General features: G+C 39.5%; 1 protein-coding gene across 1 annotated transcript in view; it reads right to left on the bottom strand.

The window, feature by feature from the left end:
* Positions 1-14001, bottom strand: part of tbc1d22a (TBC1 domain family, member 22a) — a 181191-nt gene that overhangs the window by 138601 nt on the left and 28589 nt on the right. Inside the window, exon 6 of the mRNA XM_037696145.1 lies at positions 8271-8341. Coding sequence (XP_037552073.1) covers positions 8271-8341 — 71 coding nt within the window. The remainder of the gene's footprint in view (positions 1-8270; positions 8342-14001) is intronic.

The raw sequence follows: 14001 nt of genomic DNA, 5'->3' as shown, positions 1-14001 counted from the left end.
ACCTACCCTGAAGCGATGAAGCCCACCGCCCCGTCCAGGTTGATGTACGTGTGGAGAGTTGAGCTTCAGGAAGCTTCAGGATTATTTGCAACTTCCCTGCCAGTTCTGTGAGCTTAATAGATAGATAATTACTTCTGAATTTACGTTGCAAAACTTTCCCTCCATTTCGGCAGAAAGCAGCAGCTGGAAGCACTGTTGGCTTCTGGGTAGTGTAGTTCTTATGATTGGTGTTACAGTGTAGGCTTATTGAAAGAAAACTACAAAATGGCGGCGCCTGTCCAAAGATTTTTTATTTTCATTAACTTTTTATCCCATACCGTCCCAATCATGTGAGTAATATTAAAGTTGACTATTGTTGAAAAAATGCAAAAGAGCAAGTCCACGAAAGTCAAACCGCGAAGTAGCGAGGGACTACTGTATTTTTCCCCTTTTTGGTTGCCTTCCACCAGCCCTCCCCCAAAGTCTCCAAAAAATAAACAATGTAAAATATTTTGTCCAAAAAAAAAAAAAAAAGAGGCAGTTCTCCTCTCATCTACACCACATCAATCCATCTTTCAGTCAGCACTGCCACACATCCAGACGGTCACATTTGTGTTTGCAGACATCCGACTGAAAACTGACCATGCGGTTGCCCCCCCCCCACCCTCCCCAACAGTCCATCAGCCAAAATGTCTAAGCGTCACATGTTCAAACAGCTCCATATGCAAACACACACAACTCCAGTGTACACACACAAACACAACACACTACAGGCCAGCTACAAAGCACTGGGCTCCAGAGTGAGGTACACGCTGCCAAATGAGACCGAGTGTGTGTGTATGAGTGTGAATAAGTGTGTGTTGAAGGTTAATGGACAGTTTAGTAGAGGTCAGTCACAATGCAGCTCAAAAAGACATGCACTCACAGCAACACTTAAAGACCAAATGGTAAATAAAACTGTTTTTATAAGCTACAAATATTGTATTTTTTACTATAAGCTGCCAGCAGGCCTAAAAAATGATGTTCTTATTTGTTGCAGAACTCTGGCGTCTACATTTATACATAGATTATTGTAGAGATTGTCACTTTTTAACCAAAATGGTGTACTTTTCAGATGGTAACTGACAAGAAATTACGAAGGCAATACAAGCATTTTGTCCTTTATTTAGAAAGCAGAATATGTGTTTATGAATGAGTCAGCCTTGTGTTAAAGAGCATGTGGAGGTTTTAGGGGTAAACAACTGAACGTATGAAAGCATAATAATAATAATTTGGGATGCACAACATTATCGGCATGGTATCGGCCGATATTAATGTTGAAGTTCAATATCGGACATCGGCCATTCCATCAAAATAACTCACGGATTTAAAAGACGCCGTTTTTGTATGACGACCCAGAGACAAGGATGCCTGCAGCGCCAGCGCAACGTGATGACGTCACACGCAACTACTGATCTGATCATGGCGGAGAGGAAGAAGTCAAAATGTCGGCGGTGTGGAAGTTGTTTTTTTGTTGATGTCGGATTCCGAAGATTTTTGGACTACATTGTTGAGCCTCGCTACATCGTCCTCAGTCAGATATTTTTCCGACGCAACCTTACCAGAGTTACAAGCCGTCACTTCCGCCGTCATTGAGAAGCTAATAGCTGATAGCACTTGGGTGAGTTCTACCACAGACATCTGGACGTCAAGTGTTAGCCTCGTTAGCATGACTAGTCTTACAGAACAAAGGATAGAAAAAACTTTGAAGTTAAAAAGTCTGTCCTTCATGCACAAGAGTGCAGAGGATCCCACACTGCAGCTATAGGAACCTGGAACAAGCCTCTGCAAGTGAGACAGCATCGCAGGTGACTAATGCTAATAAATAATATTTAACACTTTTCATTTAATATAAGTTAAAGTGATATGCATATCATATGGCTGTTACTGAATATATGTCACCAGCGCTTACACAATTTTTGTAACAAATAAGCTTAAATAAGAGGGCTATGTTTTGACAAAGGAAAGTATAGAAAAATATCGGTATCAGTATCGGTTATCAGCCAAATAAGTTTTAACATATCGGCCAAAAATCAATATTGCGCATCCCTAATAATAATAATAATAATAATGTGTTGTGTATAGTCAGCATTATATGTTACCATGAAATGCAAAATTGGCTGTCTGCATTTAACCCATCCACCACCAGGTGGTGCAGTGGGCAGCTATTGAAAGCGCCCAGGGAGAAATTGGGGATAGTGTGTGCTGCTCAGACAGCACGAGATGTGCAATGACTGGGGATCTAACCAGGGACTTTTGGGTCCCGAGTCGGCTGCCCTGCCTCACATGCAGTTTTTGCAGATGGGCAGCACACATCTGAACACCCCCGCCCCCCAGTGTTAACATGTGAGTGTTTAACATTAAGAGTAAGGAAAGCACATTTATTTCCCTTTATGACTGAACTGAAGGTTTGTCATAACTTTACATGAAATGACAAAAAGGGAACAGTTCTTGTTTTCAGGCAGTGTAATTATACTCACTGTTGTGAGGTAATTGAACACAATAATCTCTGAATCTGTCAGCGCTGCCACTGCTCTCTGATATATTTCACATCGCTCTTTAGCCTTATCAATATTTCCTCAGCCGGTTAGTTTCTTTCTCCTATCCCACCACTTCACATTTAACAGCCACACTCCATTAGCAAATGTACATTTTGCCACAGGCTGACATTCTTTTGCAAAGCAGAAAAGCCATTTAATTCCTTCCTTCCTGCTTCAGGCTCGGACACGAAGTGCTCTTTAAACAAATGAACTAAGACGGTATTATTGCAGAAATATTAGGAAGTTTCGGCGGGTGTGTTTGTGCAGCTGTGGGCAACATGTCAAGGTTTTTTAAATAATGAACAGAATTAAGGGAAGCTTTCCTAAGAGCTAAAAATAACCTGCTCTTTTACGTAAAGCCGGGTTTTAAGCTCTTTTTTGCTTGTTTTGCGTCCCCACTAGCGAAAACAGTGGATTGTGGAGGTAAATGCAAAGTGTTGGCAAGAATTACTGAACTCTGACCACAGTGAGAATACTACTTTCTCATATTTATCAAGTAGAGGAGAGATGAGCATGCCTTGCCAAAAGGAAAATAAATAAAAGTTGGTTTGAACTCGTAAGCAGGAGAGGGACACAAGGGACGCCACTGGACAGAACTTTTATTGGTTGCACAGCAAAGTTTATGAAATGCAGCACAAGCATGTGTGTATGTGTTCAGATTTTTTCCAGCTTGATCCCTCCTCTGGCGCTGGTGAATATTATCAGCCTGGACAGAGGTGGCAGAATATTTGCATAATTGTTCTCAGTTTCTGCTCTCACCTGAGCCTCAGATTTAACCCTCGGGCTACACACGGACTTGAAGATGTAGAAATCTGAAAACTTTGGAGGTGGAATTGATCATTTCAGGTATGGTTCAAGATTGTACATCTAGATCCATTCCTAAATAAAATATTTAAAATATATATAAAATAAATTACTATTGTGGAGTCGTTAGCGGCATTACGTCACATTTTGTGGACCAGGAGGCAGACTATGACCATATCCCTGGAAGAGATTATGTGCGGATACAGGTGTGGCTGAGTGGTTAGAGCAGTTGTCCTCCAATGTAAGAGTTGGGGGTTCGATTCCACCAGCAGTCACATGCCAAAGTGTCCCTGAGCAAGACACTGAACCCCTCATTGTCTCTGATGTGTCCCATCGGTTTATGAATGTGATAAAGCTCTGATTATTCCTTGTATATTGTAGAGTGCTGTATGAGTGGGTAAATGAGGACACAGATTGTAGTGTAAAGTGCTTTGAGTGTCTTGATAAGATAGAAAGGTGCTTTAGAAGTACAGTCCATTTACTTTGGTCTCTCTTCCATGCTCTCTGATCATTGTACAACCAAGCCCAGAGATGTAGAGCCATAATCTTAAAGCAGAGCTCAATTCTGCTGCAGGTTAGCCAGGACTGCCTCTTGTCTTAGATTTTGTTTGTGGTCTTTATAGACAAGAGGTTTCAAGGAGTAGTCATAAACTGAGGGTGTCTGGTTTGGATCGTCTTTGCTTTTCAGAATATATTTGAGCAGTTAGCCGTTACCCAGCCTGGATACGAATCTGTTCCACTTAGTTTAAGATCACAGTTCTCAACCTAAAAAAAAAAAACTCTAGGTTGAAGGTGAATTTTTGCCACAAGCGTAGGTGTTCAAGTATCTTGGCATTTTGTTTTCAAGTGATGACAGAATGGAGAGAGATGACTGTTAAGGGCTTTGTGTGTAATAAGGAAGCTGTTCTGGCCTTTTGCAGTAAAGGAGCTTTGCTAACGATTTATGACTTATGTTAAGAGATAATATTCAGACACGAGACTGAAATAAGTCTCTTTCAGGGCGGATGGGTCCTGCCTTAGAGATGGGGTGAGGAGCTCCATCAATTAGGAGTTCTGTCAACTGAGGAGGTTCACACATCTGATCAGGATACCTCCCTGGCTCCTCCTCTAAGAGGTGTTTTGGGAATGTCCTGTTGTAGGGAGCCCCTAGAGAAAACCCAGAACCTGACAAAAAGAGTATGTATCCTGGGAACACCTTGGGATCCCCCAGGAGGAGCTAAAGAGAGCTCGTGTGGAGAGGGAGATCTTTGTTTCTTCTCCTGCTCCCTCTGCACCTCAACATCCTACTAACAGTTGAAAATGGATGGTTGAATAAAAAGTTTGATGTTTACTTTGTTGTGTTTATGGATCCATCTTTTAGGACTTGAGAAGAGACTAAAGTTGCAGCAGCAACCGCTACAACCAGCTCACTCATTTTTTCCCCAAAAAAAACGCTCTTCTATAAATTATTTTTCAGAGTACAAGTTAGTAAAGCAGTTATTACCTTTGGTAAATTTTAAAAAAAAAAAACACACAGGCCAAAAAAATATAACAAAAGTGTTGTTGAAGAATTAGCATTCAGCTTTCCTGACTTCTAGAGCAGTGGTTTTCAAACTGGAGCTCCCAGACCCCCAGGGGTCCACGAGCCACTGCTTGGAGGTCCGCCAAAAAAAAAAAAAAATTGTTTTAATTTTTTATTTTTAAAAGCGCATAGATGTTTAACAACCCATTAAAATACACCAAAACTGTAACTTTGGAAGATGAAATTAAAAATGTTGTTAATTAAATGTGTCTTGAATGAAAAATACCCGTTTAAAAGTATAAAAATTGTATCGACACTATTAAAGAACAGGTATTAATTATTTATGTTACACAAATATTTCCATTGCATTAAAGAGACACATTGAAGAAAAGTATTTACAAACATGAGGGTTATGGGGGTTTCCCTGAACCCAAAAATGTTTGAGAGCCACTGGTCTAGAGGACAGCATTGGCAATAGAATAACTCGTATTGGTTGACCTCTAGTCGCATGAAGAGAGGTGAACTTTAGCCCAATTCATTTGCTCTGACATGTATTTAGAGTCGAGGCCAAAGGGAAGTTTGAACAAACTCAGGACACATTCGGAGGTGACCTGGGATACTTGTGTCTACACTGAAAGCCCATCAGACACAAGTTCCCACAAACAGCAACAAGATCAACATAAACATGGAAAAAGCTTTTAAAATTTCAATTTGTGCAGACATGTGGATATTTAGCTCTACAACTCAGCTCGAGTGTTTATGCTTCCAACACAATGGCTTCAAATAGTTGGATGTGTGTGTGTGTGTGTGTGTGGAGGGGGGGTACAGGCATAAAAACAGTGTACTCCCATATGTACCCGTGTTTGGAGAAGGATTTTCTCCAAAGCCCAGATCATAGAACACTTTAAACCTAACAAAACCCTCAAACAAAACCCCACAGGGTAAAACAAACGAATGAAAGCGGAGCTGCATCCAGTGCAGCGAGAAGCGCTCAGACCTTTGTATAGAGGAAACCAAACGACCCCTTCACAAGCATTTGGTCCAAAACAAAGAGCCAAACCACCTGGTCAAGAGTCAAGACAGCTGTCCACCTACATCGCAAGGAAAAAGGAAACTCTTTTGAAGAGAGGACAGTCCACACTCCTGGCAGAGAAAACAAATGGTTGGAAAAAGAAGAAATACGTCTACATTGTATTCAATGTGGAAAAACAAGCAAGTCTACACTCGCACTGCAACTTTGACCGTCCTCTCTTCATGGTTTTACACCAAGTTCCATCTTAAGTTGTTGCGATAATATATACATATATATATATATATATATATATATATATATATGTATATAGTTTTGTTTTTTATGACGTGTGCTGCTGAGAGAGTGACAGAGAGAGTGAGAGAGAGAAGATGCTGAAGATATTTACATATTTGGGTTTACGATAGCAGGGACTCTGCTTTTTGGCATCGGCAGGTCTCTGTTTTATCGACTTTTGAAGAAGACATCGGCAGCAGTTTCGGCCATGGAAAAGCTTCCGAGTCAGTGTGAAGGTCTGGTCCGTGCTGTAGGAACTCTAAATCAACTGGTTTACGAGCTAAACCGTAAGGTGGAGGCGATTTATGAGAATCGCAGGCCACCTGCGGCTTCAGGGACTCGTCAGCGTGGTGGGTTCGACCTTGAGGGAGACTCATCGCATGGATGAGTGGAATGGAATCCCACAATTAGGCTATTTTGGAACCAGAACGTCCAGATGGACTTGAGGCTGAAGAAAAAAGTAATTGTCTGCCTGAAGAAAAACAAAAATCAAAGCTCATCTGAATCTGACTCCCGATGGCCTCGGAATGGGCCGACTATCAAATTTCTCCTGGGTCATGGGTAACCAAGAACAAAAGCTTAATGTATTGTACCCACCCCCCACCCCCAAGAACTTTCTGTGCAAGCTTATCAGAACTGCTGACTGAAACAACATCTTTAGAACTGTGGCATGGACATAGTTGTTCTTGTGGACAAATCTTAACACCGTGACGTTAAATGCATATGTAATCATGTTTTAATTGTGCTTGCTGGTAGAGGTTTTTTTTTATGTCTCAAATCGTGTCCTGATAGAAAAGATGGGAAAGATCTTTTTTTGTAATACCACCATCTACCCTCTTGTTTCTCCCCCTTTTCCTATCTAAGATTATTATTCTGATAAAGGATAAGAGAGGCTAGGCTTATAGGCAAAAGGCAGGAGAGACAGCCCATGTCACATCAAGGGGCCTCCCTCCCATTTTTCTTAGAGAAGAGCTGCTCGCTCCCACACTATCCATTCTTCAGTTCAAACAGTCTTATACTGCCATCTAGTGGTCAAAATAGGTACTACATGCAAAACAAATTAAACATTTCTTCTTAAATTTGACAATAATTACTTATTATTGTCAAATTTCAAACAATATTATCGTTTATCGCAATAATTTCTGAGACAATTAATCAACCAGCAAAATTTGCTATCGTGACAGGCCTACTAGCTCCATTTTTCTCTCCTGGATCGAAGAGGCGTTTTCTCAGACCACGACTTAAAAAGATTCAGGTTTACAGAAAGCCTATTACGCTAAAATGAACAAAAACACGAGCAAACCATTAATGGGGTGTTATATATGGTACATTAGCTCAAGCAGACACACACCGGTACATACACAAACATGCATACACAACAATAATCTATAGCAGCATCCCTCCTTTCCTGAGCCTGAATACACTGCTTTCTGACTTCATAAGGTGTTATGAGCCTTAACTTCAGCAGAGTACCAAACAAAGCAGCTGTTAATAGCTAAAGAGCCACTTGGTAACCTCCCACCACCAAAAGGCACAAACAGGCACACACATACAAACGTGCACCTTTAATGACATCTTTTCTGCGGCACATTAGCTATTGTGCTGTAATTAATGGGAGGGTCATGGCATTCATAAAGCCAGACTTCTCTTCGCAGACCAAGAGCTATACGCCACAACAACGGATTAATGAGTAAATACACAGTGCGTCTCATGAATAAATTATTTGTGCCTCGCAATTAATTTTCCCTATTGAAGTTTGGTGGGGAAAAAGAAGAGAAAAGCCAAACTGTTAGTAGTCTTCATAAATCAAACATTGGAGAGGAGGAGAAGATGACAGCAACTTTGTGTGTGCTTGAGATCAACTGCAATGTGTTTATCGTTGTCAAGCTTTTGTCTGTCTGTCAGTTTGAGTTTTTAATAAATCCCTTTTTGCCAGGTCTTAATAGTTACGCGTTTGTGCTCAAGTTGTGTGCGAGATATTGGAGTATTTCACACATTTTAAATTAATTTAGTTTTCTTGTTTTTATCAGTCAGTTGTAGAGCAAATAATGTTAAGTACATTATAAATGTGTGTGGGTGCTTATGTAGTCAGAAACCTTACCGAGAGAAGCTTCCACGTTATTGGTCGGACCTGTCGTGGGATTCCAGACCAGCTGAGTTTCCGTAGTTCCTCTGTAGGACATAGAAAATAATAATAATAAATAACATAAGTGTTCATTGTAGAACAGGTATGTTTCACACAACTTCTCCATGAAACATATTTCATTGCAGAACCAAAACTGTTCCAAAGTTTTAATCACCAACAGTAAAATGTAGATTCTTTCAAAGAGTTTGGTATGAAAATTAGTCATTCCTTGCCATGATTTTCATTGAAAATTTATGATTTTCATTTAAATTTCTGCCACTTCTTTGTGATAATTTAAAGGGAGATTGTTCTTGTGTCTTGGGAATACTGTCAGATGGGGCTGCAAAGATGCACTGCATACACATCTGCTTAGACTCATGTTCAGGCAGCTGTATAAAACACCTTATTATATTATATTATTACTATTTAGCATACATCTGAGATCTTTGCATACTGTGTCTTTTTTATAGTTTATATTATTGCTATTTTTGGGTGTAACTGGGATCTTGACTACACGGTTTCGGTCCACCTCATATACCACATGTGATACGAATGACAATAAAATCACCTTGAACCTTGATTTTGCAGAGGGTGCACCATGTTATTGACTGCATTGGTTCTACTAGATGTGGTGCAGTTTGCTCTGCCAGTTTACAGGTGGTTCATTCATAAAATCATAGATTAAGCCAATGAGTAAATGATGTACAACAGCCAGTTTGTTGGAGAGTTGTGTGTGGCTTGAAATATGGCTGCTGCTTGCCTGAGTACATTACCTTTCTATTCCTTTGGCAGAAACTGAAAGCCATTTGTTTTTTTGACATACAAGCCAAATGTTGACAAGTTAAAACTTTTTATGAAGTGAACAGGAACTTTGATTTGTTTAAACCATTTTAAAGACGCATACATACAAAAACTAAAAAAATGCAGTACTTTCCGCCGTACAAGTCGCATCAGTCCAAAAGTGACAAAAAAAAACAAAGACTGTAAGTCAATTCGCTGTATGCGTCGCATCTGTTATGCGTCACTGCTGACCACCCGGAAACGTGGGCCGGTGTGTCAAAAATCGATTGGCTGCCAAAACTGAGGCCATGGGAGTGCGCACGGGAGGACTTAAACAAGAATTTAACAAAGGTGAACACTTAAAAACAATTATTTGCTTGACATTACAACAAAGGTGTGTCTCAGTTGAACTTTTCCTTAATAAATGCACTTTGATGGTAAAATCTGCTGCATTTCAACTGGGCGCCGCGGCGAAATGCAGCTGATTTGACGTTTGCTCCAGGAGTTCTGGAGCGAGACGACGGTGACTTTCTATGGCAAGCTAAGTATCTCATTAATAGCCACTTTTACCTATTAATGAGACACTTGGCTTGCCTCAAGGCTCGAGGGTCCTCTAGCGGCTGCAAATGGTAATGTTCAATATTTTCCATGTCAGAATGAATGAAATCGTCAGATCTCAGTCAAAATTTCGGTTATAAATATGGGGAAAAAAACGTATATTAGTCGTTGCAGTGTATAAGTCGCAGGACTTGCAAATTTATGCAAAAAGGTGCGAGTTATACACCAGAAAATACAGTACACACAAATTTGAGAGAAAAAGGTCTATATTGTGTACGTAGAAAAAGTCTTAGGTCTTTGAGTTCAGGTCATGAGAAATGGGAGCAAAAACAAAAGTGTTGCATTTATATTTTTGTTCATTATAGTTGGAAATTTGAACCATTTATGACTAAAGGACTAAAGTTAAACAGCTGATGTGAAATGCATGATTGGCTGTCAGTCTATTTTGGAAGCGTTTTTGTTTATGCGGTCTTATGATGGCAGTGGTGTGGGATTTTAATAGTCATTTCTTGAAATGACTTCCTATCCAACCAATCGGGTATCATCGCTGTCACTTTTGCTTTTTCAAGTCTATTAAGCAAGTTGTCACTAACGAAGTTCCTTGTAAAAAATACCAGTAAAATTAAATAGTTTTTTTTTTATACTGACAAGCAATTAAATACAAAACAAACTAAAGTTGAGACAAGCTTGTAGCGAAAGCAAAGTTATTTTTTTCTGGATGTATGTCTAGATTACCATAAATGTTTATTTAAACAGTTTTACAGACAATTTCTGATTCCCGGCTTAATATAAGTGCTCACATCAGTCTTAAATATCCTACATAAAACCTCCATAATGGGCCATCTTTCTCTAGACTGACTGCATACTAAACGAGTCAAACAACCAACCAACCATTTCCTCATCATCTAAACTTTCATTCCTGTGTGTCTTTCTTGTATTGAATATATATGATGGGTTAGAAGTGGACTATTAACTACTTTTTCCCCAGGCTGGATGTGGAAGCCTGCAGGTTATATTGCAAAATGAATCTGACGGAAAGGTGCAAATTAAACTTTTAAATTGGTGGAGAGTAATCCCCTTTGGCTCCACGAAGACCTGGAAAATATGGCTTAATGCAAGGAGTTAGCCAGATAATATATATTCGGTCCAACACACACGATGGCAGCGTATGATGAGGGAGTATGTGCATAGCAGAGAAAAGTGCTTTGTCTTGTGGTTTTCGGCATGCCGTTATTCAATTTTATGCTGTTTTGGGTGAAACAAACAGAACAGAAGATGTATGATCTAATTTCTCAGCACAAAAACAGGCCATGTTATCAAAACATTTACAGTACTTTGGGATTCATTTTTTAAAATTTATTAAGAGTTCTTGTTTTTGATTTCTTTTACCGTTAATCAAAGAAGCTACTTTTGTTTTCCACTTCAACTGCAAGTGTGTTGGTGAAGCTGACACAGGATCAGCAGTACAGTGAAATGTGTTGTATGAGAGAAGTTGGCATAGTCGGTTCAAAAGTTTAGGTTGCTGAAGTAAGATTAGGAAATGTCTGTGTGTAAAAGTTATTCACAGTGGAATAGTGATGTAAGTATATAACTGTATTGCATAAATATTGTAGTAGGTAGGCCAGACAGAATAGCAGTATCACACCGTGCTGTGTGCAAGGGTATGTGAAATATATATAAAATATTAATGCCTTGTCTCACGTTTGTGTGTCTGTGACTTATTGTGATATGTAGTTCAAAGAAAATAACGCCACAGTATTCTCTTTTTACATATCTGTTAAGAACACATCGAGTGATCACCAGTAGAGTCAGGTTCCCATAGATATTAGCCAAGTTGTACAGTTCTATAACATGTAGCAACTTGGAAGCATTACATATGAAAAAAGGTTACAAAGAAGGAACTTAACAAAAATGTACAATCTCAAGTTTAGCAATACAAATGCTCATTTTCAACTTCCATGGTATTGCGGCATATTTGTGGTTATGTAATGGAATGGTAATGGGGCAGATGTGGCTGAGTGGTTAGAGCTGTCGTCCTCCAATGGGAGAGTTGGGGGTTTGATTCTACCAGCAGTCACATGCTGAAGTGTCCCTGGGCAAGACAATGAACTCCTCATTGCCTCCAATGTGTGTCCCATCAGTGTATGAATATGAATTAAGCACTGATTAGTCTTCGTAAAGATATAGTAAAGTGCTGTATGAATGGGTAAATGATTGTTTTGTAAAGCGCATCGAGTATCTTGATAAAATAGAAAGGCGCTGTATAAGTAGGCCTGTCAGGATAACAAATTTTGCTGGTCGATTAAATAGCTCAGAAATAATTGCGATAAACGATAATATAGTTTCAAAATTGACAATAATTAGTAATTATTGTCAAATTTAAGACGAAATGTTGGTAATTTGTTGTGTACAGTACCTTTTTTGACCACCAGATGGCCGTATAAGACTGTTTGAACCAAAGGATGGATAGTGAGGGAGCAAGCAACGTGTCTCTTTAAGAAAAATGGAAGGGAGGCCCCTTGACATGACATGGGCCGTCTCTCCTTCCTTTTTTCGGTCCTTAAAATGGCGGACACTATGTGTAGTTTGAGCTCTTTAGCATAGCCAACAAAGTCCATGCTCAATAATCCAGGCATACAATCCAACAATTTTCAGTCAGGTCATCTGGACAATTTCTTTTTTTGTGCTGAAACGTTTCACTTTCCATCCAGAAGGCTTCATCAGTCAAGGAAACACACAACACAAAACTAATTCATCCCCCAACAGCTTACTCCAAAGTGGAACAAACCAGTTATGTTGGTGATAAGATGGTCTCTTTGGCACGCCCCCTGCTCCGGTACAGACCCTTTTCCTCGTCGACATAAATGTCAAACTGGTTCAAAACCAACCATTTAATGGGTAACAGGCATTGCAGTTGCTTGTCTATTAACCATCTTACTACAGCGGTGTTCTTGACCTTTGTACTGTGTAAATACTAAAGTATACGTGGAATGGTAAAAGTATCAACATTTAGTCAAATGATGCTGAAAACCAAATGTCATTCCTTTAACAAACATGGGCATTGAAGCAACTAATGTGAAATCTGCTTTTGTGGGTTTGGTTTAGACTTTGCTTGAAGACAAAGAGAACAGAAACTTAATTGCCAAAGCAGAGAAAAAGGGGAGCACTAGAAAGAAGAATGCCTAGCTCATGAGTGAAACCATGGCAAAATACCATCAGAAGACTGACCTTTGAGCATTACAACGGGCTCATGGGAATATTGCTATAAGAGCATCACAGATACACTGCAACAAATATTTTATATGAGGGTTTTTGGTTTGTTGGTCTAGTCATCACCTTAACTCATCCAACATTTCTGAGAGCTTCATGACTTTTTTAGTAACTTAAACTTTCACAGAACTGAATTTTTCACATATGGATCTTTGAGACCTAAAATCAGCAAGTGACCTCTTCTACAATGATCAGAAAAACTTAAGATATAGAAGTTTTTTTGAAATTGTGCACTATAGACATATTTCTTAAGAGCAGCAGGTTCCCGAATGGGTTTGAGCTAACATTAACTCATCTATAATTCACAGACAAGTCTCCCTCTGCCCTGCAAGTATGAAACAACCATTAACATTCAACAAGATGAGTTCCCACTGCATACATGAGACGGGCATAAAAACGCAATAGAAATCTCACTTGTATTTGCACTGCAACCATTTTACCTGCAATCCAAAAGTTACGACAGAGTAGTTAGTGATTTAGTTGTAAATTAAATGGCGCTGCCCAAACACCTTCTACAACTTAAAACATAAAAATGAAAGAAAAAATGTTTCTAATGAATAAGCCAAATTCCTCCATAACTCTTATTCAAGGCCGTGGCTAGAAATTGATAAGCCCTTCACACAGAGTGAACAGTATTGATTAGTGCTGCCAAATGAGTCTGCCTTGCCTGTTCTTCAAGGCAAATGCAATGTAGACCCAGTGACAGATAGCAGAATAGGAAATAGCAGTGGGCTAAGTCCATTGGCCAAATTGAGTGAAAAGTATTAGAGCTTGTTCAACTGATGAGAGTACCTAATTATTCACTAAAAGTTCCTGCGCATCTTCCACTTGTTTTTTTTTTCCCCTTACCATGTCCCCAGTGACTTTAATTATATAGAAAATCAATACAGTGCTCTAGTACACAGCATGGCTCCGTTAACTCAAAGAAGTCACCACAGAGTGGGAAGGTTTAAATGACCCCAAGGCTACTTTTAAAACAGAAAGTCCCATTTTAAAACCTAGATACAGAAAAAGTTCGTCCAGACATGACAGTGAACACACAAATGCTGTAAAGATGTTTTTCAATCCGTGTTACTTGTTCTTTTTCAGCTCCTCGGGT

Source organism: Nematolebias whitei, chromosome 22 (assembly GCF_014905685.2).
Source record: "Nematolebias whitei isolate Nwh7 chromosome 22, NemWhi1, whole genome shotgun sequence".
NCBI lineage: Eukaryota > Metazoa > Chordata > Actinopteri > Cyprinodontiformes > Rivulidae > Nematolebias > Nematolebias whitei.
Note: the sequence above shows the minus strand (reverse complement) of the source record. Positions and strands in the feature narration are given on the sequence as shown.